Here is a 15,335-nt window from a genome sequence, read left to right on the forward strand (position 1 = left end):
AGAAGGGCAAGTACAGAGGGAAACAGGACATGCCTGAAAACAGCACTACCAAGCATGAAAGGTAATGGTGGTGTTGATGGGGGTTGTGGGTGTGGGGATGAATGACAGATGGTGAGGCCCTTGAACATATGACTCTGTGACCAGAGACTCAAATGCAATTGTGCTCTAATCTCTATTTCTACCTTGAGTTCAGCCCTGGAGTAAAGCAACTTCAATTAAACCTTATTTAAGGTTAAAGGTGTGTTTTTTAAAAGCATCTCTTATACCATCCTTTGTGTGCCACTCTTATTATAACTAGGAGAAAGCAACAGGATCTGAATTTTTTTCTTGGCATGTTTTGGCTCTAAACTTTTAGTTATCAGGCACTCATCTGGTAAGATGTTGGTAGAAACTGCCTTCATATTCCATTGGCCAGTCTTCAGTGGCATATCTCTCTGTAGTTAGTGGTCTCAGCTCTGAAACACCCCTATGTGAGTACAAAGACTGCTGTGAGAGGAGCAAGCTGGGAAGCATCTAAACTGAAAGGCGGGCTACATGTGTGAACAAAGGTAGTCTGGGAATGAGAGCTAAATTGCTGGGCCCGTCTGTTTGTTTGAATTGAAGGCCTCTCCCTAACTCTTCCATTAAACACCCAACTAACCTGCAGTTGCCCTCTTAGAACTTAGTGCAACTTCCAGCATTTCAAAATCATCAAATATAAAGAGGTACTACCTTGAAAAAAGGTCTTTTGTTCAATATGAGGGACTAACTCCAACTACAAAACTCTACAAATGGCTCCAAATGGGAGCAAGATAGATTTATAAATCACTAACTCTATTAAGATATGTAAATAATAAACTTAGAACAAGCTGGCACACAGCTTTAAAAGTGTCCTTTGAAACTTCTGAGAATTTAGAATTAGAATGCCAAAGTGCTGGCAGAATGTTTCTGATGAAATAGGCCTTAATCTGCCAGGGAAACATTTTTGGGTGGGGTCTCTAGAAAGCTAGTTCTTACATAAACTCCATTCAGCAATAAAGTTTACGTTCATGTTTTCTCTGATTTCCCTGTTTCAAATTCCTTTAGTGTAGGAACCCTGTTAGCTAGTCTCTGTGCCCCAGCATTTTTTAGGATAACATAAAGATCCTGAGCTTCACCCCAGACCCAACCAATGAGGCTTTATAGGGACACGGTCCTGGAATTTGAATTATAGAGAAGAGACTTCTATATTTCTGTGATTACCAAAGTTACTTCTACCTAGATTCTTCTTATGTTATTCTTTAAGCTCCTATCTTCCCAGACACCTGAACTATTCAAAGATGGAATGGATGCTGGGGCTAGATATTCTTCTCAGCAGGTATTTTGCCAGATGAATGATGCCATCCAGAGTCAAAAACTTAATCCAGTACCTTCACCAACAAGTCACAAACAGCCAAGGGATCTATTGTGGGTAGAATTTCAGAGGATAATTACAAACCAAACTTCTTTAGATACCCAAACACTATTTACTTTTTTTTCCTTTTAATACTGGTCATTTTTCTCCCCTTTGTTTTGGTTAGGCTTTTCTTTTCTTTTGGATTTCCCCCAGATACTGAGTAACAGGACTGGCTGTGTATGTCGGAAGAGAAATGATTAAAACAATTAGTGGTCTTGCAAAAACATATCTTACAAAATAATTTCATTTCTAACATATAAACCCCACATTTCTTCAGCCCATTTAAGCTTCTCTTATTTAAGTACAAGTAAGTGTATATTCTGGATACAAGCAATTTCTCTATTTTCTAAATACTGTCTTTGATCTAAAGTTTAAAAATATATTACCAAATATATGTTTAAAAGTTTTATACTTTAAGTCAATCGACTGTTTATGTTATAACTTATTGTTGTATGTTCTATGAAAGAAATTGAAGTAAAATGTACATCACATTTAACAAGGAGGTTGTGTGATTGATAAGAGATGGACCTAGAGACAGAAGACCTAGATTTAAGTCCCAGTTTACTAATCCACATGATGCTAGGGAAATTCACATGATGTCTCCGAGTGTCAGTTTCCTCTTCAAATGAAATAAGAATCAAAATAATTCTTATTTCATACAGTTATTATAAGGAGTAAGGGGGATATATATTTTGTTTCCCAATTAAGCTTTTTACGAATGCCTGATACTACTAAGGAAGTCACAACTTGTTCCTTGATCTCTGAAAGAGTCTTCTTTTTTATTTCCATTCTTTGGGTTTTTCAAAATGAGAGGTGGTTTTCTTGTCTCTTTCTTAAGGATTTAGGACATAATTTTTGTCCTAAATAGATGAGCACATTTGGCTCATCTACTATCAAATATGAAATGCAGTGCCTGCATTCAGATGACACTGTTGCCACCAGGTGGTCACTGGGGGATACTGCAAGCAAAAATCTAGGTGTGATAAGTCACAGCATCATAATGTCTTGGCAGGCAATTAAAATTCTGTGCAAATGGACCCCAAACAGTAGTTTTTGTTCTCCTCCCCTGTTGACATAAACTGAGGAACACAACTTTGACCTAAACCTGTAAAACCACCTTACTCTTTCTTCCTTCCTGACCTACCCTAGGGCTCAGAATCAACAACAATTAGAAAATTGTTAGCTCTTTCCTAAATCTCTAGTGCCTCTTCCCTGTACTTACAGCCAAAGACCTGCAGAGAAATCTGAGACCTGTGATGCCAGAATGGGGGCTAACCTGATCCACCGGCAGTCTACTACCAAAATATACCCAGCATTTTATATGTGTTTAATCCTTACAACCCTATGAGTAGCATAGCAATATCTTTGCTTTAGAGGTTAGGATACTGAGGCTCAGCTTGGTTCAGCAACTTTTCCAAGGTCACCCAGTTCAAGAGCAGCAGGATAAGCAGGCTTCAAACCCAGCACTGAGCCACGGTTCTCTCCACAACTTCTCAAGGCCTCCCTCCATGTCCCATCTCTGCTCTGCAACTTTCTGCTTCACCTTCTGTGGAGTTTTAGGAAGATAACCTTTACCCCAGATACCTATGTCAGCACATTAGAGTCACCTGGGGAGATTTTTACAAATACAAATGCCTAGGTTCCATCCAGATGATTTATAACCAAAATTCTGGGAGAGGGGCCCCAGCGCCCCAGCATCTTAAGTCATTTTTTTTTTTTAATTCTGCAAATGATTCTGTTGCACAGTTGGAATTGAGAACCACTGGTTTAAATCATGATATTACTCATGTTAAAACATTTTTCTATCGCTTTAACATTTAATCAGGGGTATATTCTTCTTATAAAATATCTTATTAACACATAGTTTCTCTCTTATTGTAATAACAGGTGGATGATATATTTATAGATTCGGCCTTGAACAAGCATTATATCAAGAACCAAGTAGTCAAACTGACGTATGTATGTTTGGGCAAAGGTGGATTCACATCCTGGAGTGACAAAGGGCAAAAGAGATAGGAACCCTCATATACTGTTGCCTCTATGAGCTTGGCTTTTGGCTAGGATTTCTTATAAATATTATTTCGACAACAGTCTCGAGATACAGGGCCGACCACCAGTTTGTAAACACAAAAACTAAGACTCTGGGAGGTTAAGTGTTATGTTCAAAATTCCACAAGTGACAGAACCAGGATTCAAATCCCATCAACTGATTATAAGGCCTGGGACTACCAAAAACCATAGCTTTGGGAAAACCCAGCAGCATGTCACTGAATGCACCAAGCTGTATTCTTTCAATACACATGTCATTTCAAAAGTATTAAGAAGGCAAAGTTGACTACAAAATGGGATCATAAGTCTTACCTGTAATGAAGCCCTAGTTAGAGGAGCCATGCCCAAACAAAAAGATGTTCCTGTTTTAATGAATTTCTGCTTGTTGTGGTGGAGAGGGAAGACTCCTGTCATTTGCAGAAATTGCTCAGAGGTTTCAATTGTGTTATTTGGAAAGCTCAAAGCAGAACATATACGTAACAGAAACAAACATATGGGCCTATGTGACTCATCTTCTTAAAGAAAATGAATATAGTCAGACAGATCTATTTGAAGGAAATAATAATCGGTTTTCTCATCAATAGGCTAATGCTTTATTGGCAGACTTACCCCAAGTTCCTTATACCTTTATCGAGTAACTAGTGACCTCCAGAAGGATTTTACAATATATATTGGATAAATTTTATAATATTTAGGAGATAAAAAGCATGTATTTGCCGAAACTTTCTAGATATCATGCCCTCTGTTTTTAAATTCTGACTTGCCATAGCATCCTAGCAAAATTATCATAGTCTTAAGAACTCCTTTGAATTTGTAGCCACTATCATTTTGTAAGCTTTTGTGTGGGTCCAGGGAAATCCCACTTGGTAAACAATGTTTTCCCTCTGATTTAAAAAGAGGGAAAATTACTAGATTGTATATTTACCAATTTGACATAAAATTCTGTTTATTTATATCTTCACATTCCAAAGCCTAAATGAACCACAATATATAAAATGCCTTTAAACTGATATGATTCCCTCTTTTTTTAAATCGAAGAATTCAGGAAAATAGGGCTTCAGTGCTTTTTAGAGCTTGGATCTTTTGAAATGTAAAAATAAAAGACATGACAGATCAACACATAGGTTTCCATTTTTCTTAAAGCCCTTTAATTGTTTGGTTTTCCTACTTTAAGAGTATGGAAAAATTCAACCCCACAAGTGAAGGGGCTTGAACTTGTGTATATGAAAAAAGTTCAAGGAACTGGACATGTGTAATCTGGAGAAGACTCAGACACCAAGAATATCACTGTCTTCAAATATTTTATGTGGAAGAGGGAACTGATGTTTTATGTATGGACCTAAGCCTATGGAATGTAAGCTTTAGGGAGACATATTTCAACTCCAAGTGAAGAGCTCTCTTAAAATCAGAGCTGACCAAAGAGAAATACCCTCTTTAGAGAAGTAAATCTTTTTAATTACTGTGCTGGGGTTAGATGACCACTTATCATGGCAGCTGTAGAGCTGATGAAGGTATCATACGAGGGACTGGCCAAAGACACCATTAAAGTTTTTTCCAATCCTCAGGGTTTATAATTTTGATGATAAAATTTTGGTGTCTGAGTCTAACTCAAATGCTATAGCAAGCCTTCAAATTAATGGGGAAAATTCACTCAGAACATAATGAAAACTTGAAGAGGGAACATATGAAATGATCTTGAGTCAGAAAGTGACATATATGAGTTATCAATGTGAGATGATTAGTTCTTGACACTTTCAACAACTGAGGCATAATTCAGGAGAAGACAATACAGAAAAGAGAGTTAGATAATACTGGATGTATTTTTTGAACAAGTACCTTTCTTTTGTGTGTCACAGTCCAGAGGAAGATGGTGTGACAGTAGATGTCATTATGGTGTTCCAGTTCCCCTCTGCCGAGTCAAGGGCAGTGAGAAAAAGGAAAATCCATAGCATGTTATATAAGAAGATAAGTAACACCAGAGCTTTGTCAATAAATGCCTCGTCAGTTGAAGTTAATGGTAAGTAGGTACCTTTCTATGTGATGTGAAGTTCTCTATTAAGTCCATTTTTTGTCTAATCATAAACTTATTTACCATTATTTCTATTCCAAATAATGGCTAGAATTCAGATGGAAAAAATTTCAAGTTAAAAAAGTGACTTTTAAAGGTTTTATTATTCTCTGATGAAAGCATGTCTGAAGTTAGTTGTCAAGTGATTTTTTCTGTAGTAATTGACTGGCACTCAACCAGAAATAAAATCAAACCTTTACCACTAACATAGTCAATCTGAGCCAGCCACTTCCTCCATGACTAAGCAGGTGAAAATACCAAGTGTTTAGCAAAAACTGTTTTTCTGTTTCTAAAACATAAACTCATTTGTTGCCTTTTAAAAATATGAATAGTTTCTGTAAACAGTGAAATTATGGAGTTTATGTTAACATTTTTTCCTATGGGCATTTGAGAAAATGGTAAATCAATTTTGGAGCCACTAAAGCCTTCTTATAAGTAATGCTTTAAAAATCACTAAACTAGAAAAGAAATCATAGGAACGAGAAGTAATCTTTATCAAGGCCCTTCTCTATATCCTTTACATGCAGCATCTAATTTCTATATTCTTATGAATTAGGCAAATTCACCTTTATAGATGTGAAAGAGGGGCAAAAAAGGCTAAGGACTCCAATAATTAAATGGAGCAAACATTCGGGACTTCCGTGGTGGTGCAGTGGTTAAGAATCCCCCTGCCAATGCAAGGGACATGGGTTCGAGCCCTCATCCGGGAAGGTCCCACATGCCGCAGAGCAACTAAGCCTGTGCACCACAACTACTGAGCCCACATGCCACAACTACTGAAGCCCGTGCACCTAGAGCCCGTGTTCAGCAAGAGAAGCCACTGCAATGAGAAGCCCGTGCACCACAACGAAGAGTAACCCCCACTCGCTGCAAATAGAGAAAGCCCGTGTGCAGCAACAAAGACCCAGTGCAGCCAAAAATAAATAAATAACTATTTTTAAAAAAGGAGCAAACATTCAAATCTAGATTACTAATTTCTTGAGAGGCTTGTGAAAAAAGGGTGTGGTCAAACGCATTTCAGAAATTCAGTCTATGATATTCACCTCTTGGAAATTCATCCCTTATATTAGCATACTAAAGACTCTGAGGAGACCAGCTAGACAGAAACCTGTTCAACCCTGTACATTAAGCTGCTTCCACAAGCATCTATTTCTGGAAGACAACTGCAGATTTCCCGTACAAATTCCAGGGGACACCAGACTTATGAGTCACAGAAGAGATTCAGAGTAAGTGTGATTAATATCAGATGTGAAACAGAAGGCCCTGCCCTTGCAAGGGTCTGGTTGACCCTTTAAGAGGAAACCTGACCAGGAAGTGAAAATCTGCAGGAATGGGATGGGCAGGAGTTTGCTGATGAGACAAAGAGTCAGCTAGTCAGGGAATAAACCTGGGGACCTCTCCCAACCCAGGAGGGAAGAACCTGTCAAGGGCTTAATCCACCTTCTTTGTTTTCTTGCTTGTGGGGAAACAAATGAATCGAGGTTGTGAAATAGTAGAAGCTCTGATAAATTACATGATGTGTTCTATGTAATTTCCAACAACCAGTTAATCTGCCAGGAACTTGAAAGCCTGAACTATCTGAAACCAGAAATGAAGTATGAAATGGTCATCAGTTGTCTGGGCTCTTTGTTCCTTATAGGTTCAGTTTGTGACCTGCAGCTTATTTTAATGACTATAGTAGATTAAAGGGCAGGATGTGCTGATGGAGAACCTGATTTGAGAGTTACCTAATTCTAACTCCACTGAGTCACTGCAGGAACACCCAGGTAATTGGCCCATGCCTTTGCCTCCATCTTCTCATCTATAAACTTGCAATGATAATGTTTGTTATTCCTGAAGTCACAGAAATACCATGAAGATACACAAGAAAATAGAATATGGAACATATAGGCCATTACCTCTTAGAAAGCTAGCAAATTGTGCAGATGCGTTGGAAACCTGAAAGCATTAATGTGAGTAACTGGTTGTAGAAAAAGCTATAACTTTGAAGTTTTCCAAATTTCCAAATATAAAAAGAGCAGTGTTTACTAGTACTTAGGAAAGGCCCATTTAGTAGAAAGCTCAGTAGAATCCTCAAGGCAATTCTTACAGACAAAAACATTGCTCTCCAGCAAAACTTAATTTGGGGGACTTCAAATGAATGGAGAACTGCAGAAATTCTAGACCAAGTCTAGAAACAACCCTGCAGCCCAAGATTTATCCATAATTTGTCAAGAATCTGTGTTTTGGCTTGACAAATAAGTGTGTGGTGTGGGTCTTTCACGTGATGTAATGTGTCAGAGCAAAATTAAAATCAGCTCCTTTGAATTGCAAACACCATGGCTGTGGAAGAGCGGCTCACCGCCTACATGTTGTTGATGTGGGTTCCAGTTATCATCATGTTACTTGTAGCATGTACTGACCTGAATATGATTACTCCCAACTCAGAAGTGTGTTAGAGGGTCACTTTCAAAACTAAGGTGTTAATGTTTCTTTTCACTTCTAGACGTGGAAAGTAAAAGCATTTGGTCAAAACTGGAAATGTGAAACAGCTAGTTACTTGTGTATGGGTAGTTTAGTTCCAGGCGTAATCATTCTCTTTCCTTAAAAATTCAATTACACTCCCAACTATTACACTCAGCCTGGTATCATTCCTGGAAAGGGGTGATTTGCATCTTGCTCAAACTAAGCTCAAGAAGTTTTAACTGAAGAAGTCTAACATTATACTATTTTCCATTTTAATTTATTACTAACATGTGGCATATTAAAATACCTCTTTTTATTTCACTTCCCTTTATTGCACTTCAGAGATGTTGTGTTTTTATAAATTGAAGGTTTGTGGCAACGCTGTAGTGTCAGATAATTTTTAGCATGTTTTAGCAATGAAGTATTTTAAAATTATATATATATATATAGTTTTTTCAAGACGTAATGCTATTGCACACTTAATGGACTACAGTATAGTGTAAAAGTAAACTTTTATATGCACTGGGAAATCAAAAACTTTGTGACTTGCTTTATTGCAATATTCACCTTATTGCAGTGGTCTGGAACCGAACCCACAATATCTCCAAGGTATGCCTACATTTAAAAACATAAAATAAGAAATTTACTACCTTAAAACTATATTTGACTGAAAATTGAGTTCCTTTCATAAGTAAGTACTGAGAATCTGACCTGAGAAATTGATTCTTCACCATATAATGATTTAGGTATGCCTTTAAGGATATCCCTGAATTGGATATTCTCAAGAGCTCCCACTTTGTAGAGTTCATTATCACTAGTTTCCCAAGTGAAATTTATAGAAGGTAAGTAGAAAGAAACATTCTTATTGTGTATAATGAGAAATTAGATACAAAGAATATGAGTCTGAGAAACATGGCATTGGTAGAAATAAGTAAAACCAATCTACCCTCATTCTACTCATTAAGCCCTTTTATTTTGAAAAACATCACAGTTTTCATGCAACTGTCCATCAGCTTAAGTTTAAATGTTTGTATTTCCTTTATCAGATTCCTAACTTTGTTGGAAGTGACAGAATTTAATCTTAGATTCTGTCCAATAATTGGCCTTTACCAATATCCAGCCGGTGTTTGATAAGAATATACAGTAGTTTATACCTCAGAAAAAAATAATTTTAATAATTTAGGAACTGTGTTTTAGAAGTATTTTAAATATAGTTTATGTGGTAGTTTTCAAAGTTTTTTTTTTTTTTTCCATTCCCAAACCCTTTGACCAAAGAAAGGCTTATGTGAAATCTTAAATAAAGAGAAGAGATAGGGCTTCCCTGGTGGCGCAGTGGTTGAGTCTGCCTGCCGATGCAGAGGACACGGGTTCGTGCCCCGGTCCGGGAGGATCCCACATGCCACGGAGCGGCTGGGCCCGTGAGCCATGGCCGCTGGGCCTGCGCGTCTGGAACCTGTGCTCCGTAACGGGAGAGTCCACAGCAGTAAGAGGCCCGCGTACCGGTAACAAAAAAAAAAAGAGAAGAGATAAAAGAAGACCTGTTCTGGTTGAGCCTGGGTTTCAACCTGAAGACCCCATCTAGTTTCTCCCTCTTTCCCCTCTTTCTCTGTTTCCTTAAATAAAATCCAAAGAAGCTTTATCCTGCACCATTAGAAAACCACTGTTCTGTATTAATACAAATGATTTGTGGGTTTTAATCATCCAATATTTGTGCCTTAATTACCTACTGCTTGTATTACCCACCTAATCAGCGGTTGCCTATAAACCTCTACAAAAACTGTACACATATTCTGTTATATCAGATAACCACTTTCCTGACTGATCCATATGCTCAAGTTTCTAGAATCCATATGCAGTCAGTATCCTCTGATAATTTCTGGTCATTGAGACCAACCAGAAGAATATCAAATTATCATTCTTTGCTCTATTTTGTTTTTCAGCAATGAGCTCATCGACAGGGAAGCTAACTGTCCAAGCATGTAAGTCTAGTTAGCTTATAAAAACAAGTTCAATTTCCATATCAGGGAGGATAATATCTTCAAATATTACCTCATAATCTCCCACCCATGTCCCACATTTTCTTTGGGAGAGAATAACAATTGAGTAAGAGATGAAAATACTTTTTTTCCCTAAGACCAATCTTTTTGTAATGTTCAAGAAAAACATTTTACATGGTGGGAATTTGGGGGCAGTTTAAAGAAATTATATATTTCTGGTTTGGAATAAATAAACTTGCCTTGCTAATTTTTTGAATGCTATGAAATATGCTTTCTACTGAGAAATAAAATGAGAAAGTGATAAATGGGAAAGAGATAGACCCCATAATTTGTGACTGACCTATAAAATTTACTTATTATACCCATCTTGATGGTTGACAGCAGCTCCACTCACTCACTTTATATCACTGTGACCTAAATTTTGAAAGATTTTATAATAGCAGTGATGAATTTTAGGAAAGTTGTTCTTTCATTTTCATCTGTGTCTTGCAAACACACTATACATTTTATTCATTCATTCAATAAATAATTTTTTAACATCTACCAAGTGCCAGAGAGTGAATACAAGTGTCAATAAGACATGATTCCTCCTCTAAAGTTAGGAGTTTGAAGGTAGGGGAAGACATAAATAAATCAGGAAATATTAAAACAGTGTGATAAACGCTATGACAGAGACAGAGCACAGTGCTATGAGAGTCAATCAGAGCCAGCTAACCTGGTCTTGTGGGGTCAGAAAGTGATCCTTGAGGTGAAAGGAAGGATGGAAAATCAAGTGACAAGTGAAATGAGTGTCTCGGGCAGGGGGAGCAGAATGTAAAAATGTCTTCAGAAAAGCAAGAACATGGTCATTTCTTGTCACTGAAAAATGTCAGTGTGGCTGTAATATAGAATAGGGTGGGCATGGGAAAGGGGTGTGATTAATAATGATCAAGGACCAGAACCATGCTGAAACATTTCGACTTTGTTTGGAGGGCAATGAGAAGTCACTGAAGGGTTTTACACACATCAGAAAGGTCACTCAGTTTTCAGTGTGGAGAATGGACTGGAAGAGCAAAGCTGGAGGCAGGGAGATGAACAGGGAAGCTATTGCAGTCCTTCAGATGAGAAAAACGGTAGTCTAAACTAGCGATGGCAGAGTGATGGGGATTTCTAAAATGACTGGCCACAGAAGGAGTGTAATCAGTACCAGTAAAGTGAATTTCCTTTTTGATACCTAATTTGTTGGAACAAGAATTGAACCTACCATGTTTTCTTTATGAGCACCATGCTTTAAACAGGCTTAATTCTTAGCAGGAACCCTAAGCATCAAACTAATCTCTGATCTGATGCACATAATAAAGTACATATTTATTCCTACCAATAGTGAATGTGATGTTTATGTGGAAACATAGAACCCTCCATCCCAAAGAGTAAGAGACTGGTCATGATACATTAACCCGTGCCCACTTTAGGAACTAGTCACTCAGAAAACTGTATGGGGGTAGGAGTTCCAAGGAATTAGCAATTACTTCTCTGACTAGTTCTTTTGGTGAAGGCTTCATGTCAGAGTAACATGGTGGGAACATCTAAAACTGGGAAACAATAATCTTAGTAGGAGCTCCCAGAACATCTGGATAATTGACACTGCAGGTCCTCAGGACATACACTTTTTGGTGTGTCAACACTTTACAGCCTTACATAGCTTTAGTAGGCAATATATATCCACATCTATAAAGGGAGGGTGTAAGCAAAACATCAACTATCAGGAAATACAGAAGATGGATATTAATATTGTACATGTTTATATAATGACATGCAAATATTGCACTGCAGTACTCTACTAGTTTCTCTGTATCAGGGATTATAGAGATGTTTCTTACAACCTAATGATCTCATCTCTTTCAGGTTGTGGTAAACGAGCTGTTCCATTAATAGTGAACAGAATAACATCCGGAGAGATTGCGGGCAAGTCTTCCTGGCCTTGGCAAGCTTCCCTTCAGCATAATAACATACATCAATGTGGGGCCACTTTGATTAGTAATACGTGGCTTGTTACCGCAGCGCACTGCTTTAGGATGTAAGTGATTGACGTTAACTTACTACTACTGCTTAAAAAAAACCTCTGAGTTTTATCATCTTCTGAGTAATAATCAATGTCCCCAAATATTACTGAGGTAAAATGAGAAAAACTTCTTTCAGTTTCTTTTCTAAAATTGTGTTACACTTACACTTATTTGGAAAGTCAGTAGGGGTAGTAGTCATTATCCTAGTATCAGGTCCTTAAGGTTTTAAATAAAGAAACTGTGGCTGAACAGAGTGTGGAGAAAAGGGAACCCTCCTACACTGTTGGTGGGAATGTAAATTGGTGCAGCCACTATGGAAAACAGTATGGAGATTCCTTAAAAAACTAAAAGTAGAGCTACCATATGATCCAGCAATCCCACTCCTGGGCATATATCCAGAGAAAACTTTATTCAGAAAGATACATGCAACCCAATGTTCATAGAAGCACTATTTACAGTAGACAAGACATGGAAACAACCTAAATGTCCACCAACAGGTGAATGGATAAAGAAGATGTGGTATATATGTACAATGGACTATTACTCAACCATAAAAAAGAATGAAATAATGTCATATGCAGCAACATGGATGGACCTAGAGATTATCATACTAAGTGAAGTAAGTCAGACAGTGAAAGACAAGTATCATATCACTAACATGTGGAATCTAAAAAAAAGATACAAATGAACTTATTTACAAAACAGAAATAGACTCACAGACATAGAAAACAAACTTATGGTTACCAAAGGGGAAAGGGAGGAGGGATAAACTAGGAATTTGGTATTAACAGATACACACTACTATATGTAAAATAGATAAACAACAAGAACCTATGTATAGCACAGGGAACTATAATCAATATCTTGTAATTAACGCTAATGGAAAAGAATCTGAAAAAGAATATATATATATATATGTATATATATATATATATATAAAATGAATCACTTTGCTGTATACCTGCAATGTTATAAATCAACTATACTTCAATTTTTAAAAAAAAAGAAATAATTAGGTTGAGAAACAAGTGTCTATATCAGCAGGACCTGTCTCTTTGCTTATCCCTCTTGGATGATGTTAGTTCAATTAATTAGTTAAGGAACATTAATCTCATTATTAATAATACATTTTGGTGGAAGATGGTGTCCTATAAAGAACAGAGAGAGACAAGCAGACATGTGATACTAGGCATATAATTTAAACCATCTAGGCCCTATTTTCCTTAAGTATAAAACAAAGCCTTTACTAGAGGACCTTTCATTACTAGATGACCTTCCCAGTCCCTGTATGTGCCATGATCTACCAGCTGCTCAAGCCCATAAGCTAGAAGTCACCCATACTTGGTCATCTCTCAAAGGACTTATGACAACTTTGCCTCATTCACTCTTGCCCTCTAACAATCTACTCTCTAGAAAGAAACAATGTGATTTTTTTTTTAACATGAGACTACATTATGCTTGGCTTAAGATCATCCAGTGAATTGCCATATCACTTGAATAAAATCTAAGCACTTTATTCATGACCTATAAGACACTCTAAAATCTGGCCCCCGCCTACCTCGCCGATCTCATCCCCCACCATAATTCCCTTGTGTCCTGAACTGCAGCCTGTCTGGTCTAAGCCCTTGAGATGTTTGCCTGAAAACTTGTCACTCCACCTTCTCACAGCTGACTCCTCATCAACCGTGTCTCAACCCAAATGCCATGATCTCAAGAGACTTATCTAACTACCCCCTTGTACTCTATTCCATTGCCCTATTTTATTCATAGACCTTATCACTGTGGGAAATTATTTATCTATTCATTAATTTGTTTTGCTCTTTTTCCTTCACTGAAATCAAATACACCCACTAGCAGGGACCTTTCTATCTTGTTTGCCACTTTATCCCTGGCACTTCAAATAAGGTTCAACATGTAGATGTTTAATAAATATTTGCTGAAGAAATAAATGAATAATATTTTATGTGCTTTACAGTTCTAAAATTCAATAATTCTATACTGAATTTCAGCTCAAAGATGCCATTTGTATACATTTTATCTTTCAAAACAGTAGCAAAAGACTATATTGTCAAAGAAAACTATCATCACAACCAAGTGTTTTAGGGTGGAATTTTCTCCTTTATTAGCCTGCATGCAATTATTGTAATGCAGTTCATATATTCTGTTCATTTCTAATCCTTTCCAGTAAATCAAATCCACATCAATGGACTGTTAGCTTTGGAACAACAATCAACCCTCCATTAATGAAAAGAAATATCGAAAGAATTATTGTCCATGAGAGATATCACTTCCCAGCAAAAGAATACGACATTGCTGTTGTGCAATTATCATCCAGCGTCACCTTCACTGATGAGATCCGAAGAGTTTGTTTGCCAGAAGCCTCTGTGTCCTTCCAACCAAATTCAACTGTCTATGTCACAGGATTTGGAGCACTTTTTCATGGTGGTGGGTATCCCAAAATGAATCATGGAGCACTAAGCCATACTTATGGCAGTGTGATTTAATGTCCATCAATATTATTCTGTCAGACTTTTCCACACAGTTTGGTTGGATTAGTTAGGGTAAAAGAATGGAAATCACACATAGTATGCTCTCTGATGATAATGGAATCAAGCTAGATACCAGTAACAGATAACAGGAAAATCTCTAAATGCTTAAAAATTAAGCAATACACTTCTAAATAATTCATAGGTCAAAGAGAAAATCTTGAAGAAAATTGTAAGTATACATAGAATAAAATGAAAATGAAAAAATATTAATACATGAAGGATGTATCTAAAACAGTAAAGAGAGAGGGAAACATAGCAAATGCATACATTAGAAAACAAGAAAGGTCTCAATAACATAAATTCTCATTTCAAGAAACTAGAAGAGCAAAATAAACCTAAAATAAACAGGAAGAAGGAAATAATGAAGGTAAGAGTGAAAATGAATTCTATCAAAAGCAAAAAATAGAGAAAATTAATGAAATAAAAAGCTGATTCTTTGAAAAAAATCAATACTTTCTGAGAAATGTCATTAAGCATTCCCACAATAGTTGAGAAACAGTTCAGGGATGTATAGGACTTATAGGCTATACTTTTTGTTTGTTTCCTATGGGTTTTTTTTTAATTTAATTAATTTTTATTGGTGTATAGTTGATCTACAGTGTTGTGTTAGACTATACTTTTTATAACTTTTTGCCAACTAGTTTTATGAAAAATTTATGAATTTACACTGTCACCTACAATATGCATTTCAACCCTTCCCGGCACTGGACATGAATTTTTTTTTTTTTTTTTTTTTTCGGTACCCTGGCCTCTCACTGCTGTGGCCTCTCC

The 15,335-nt window shown here is 36.9% G+C and overlaps 1 protein-coding gene across 1 annotated transcript in view; it reads left to right on the forward strand.

The window, feature by feature from the left end:
- LOC112397418 (transmembrane protease serine 11A-like) overlaps nucleotides 1-15,335 on the forward strand; it is a 29,842-nt gene that overhangs the window by 10,925 nt on the left and 3,582 nt on the right. The window contains exons 3-7 of the mRNA XM_024741613.1: nucleotides 3,302-3,369; nucleotides 5,320-5,480; nucleotides 9,917-9,955; nucleotides 11,858-12,029; nucleotides 14,201-14,460. Coding sequence (XP_024597381.1) covers nucleotides 3,302-3,369; nucleotides 5,320-5,480; nucleotides 9,917-9,955; nucleotides 11,858-12,029; nucleotides 14,201-14,460 — 700 coding nt within the window. The remainder of the gene's footprint in view (nucleotides 1-3,301; nucleotides 3,370-5,319; nucleotides 5,481-9,916; nucleotides 9,956-11,857; nucleotides 12,030-14,200; nucleotides 14,461-15,335) is intronic.

The sequence above is a fragment of the Neophocaena asiaeorientalis genome, unplaced genomic scaffold (assembly GCF_003031525.2).
Source record: "Neophocaena asiaeorientalis asiaeorientalis breed wild unplaced genomic scaffold, Neophocaena_asiaeorientalis_V1.1 scaffold445, whole genome shotgun sequence".
Classification (NCBI taxonomy): Eukaryota; Metazoa; Chordata; class Mammalia; order Artiodactyla; family Phocoenidae; genus Neophocaena; species Neophocaena asiaeorientalis.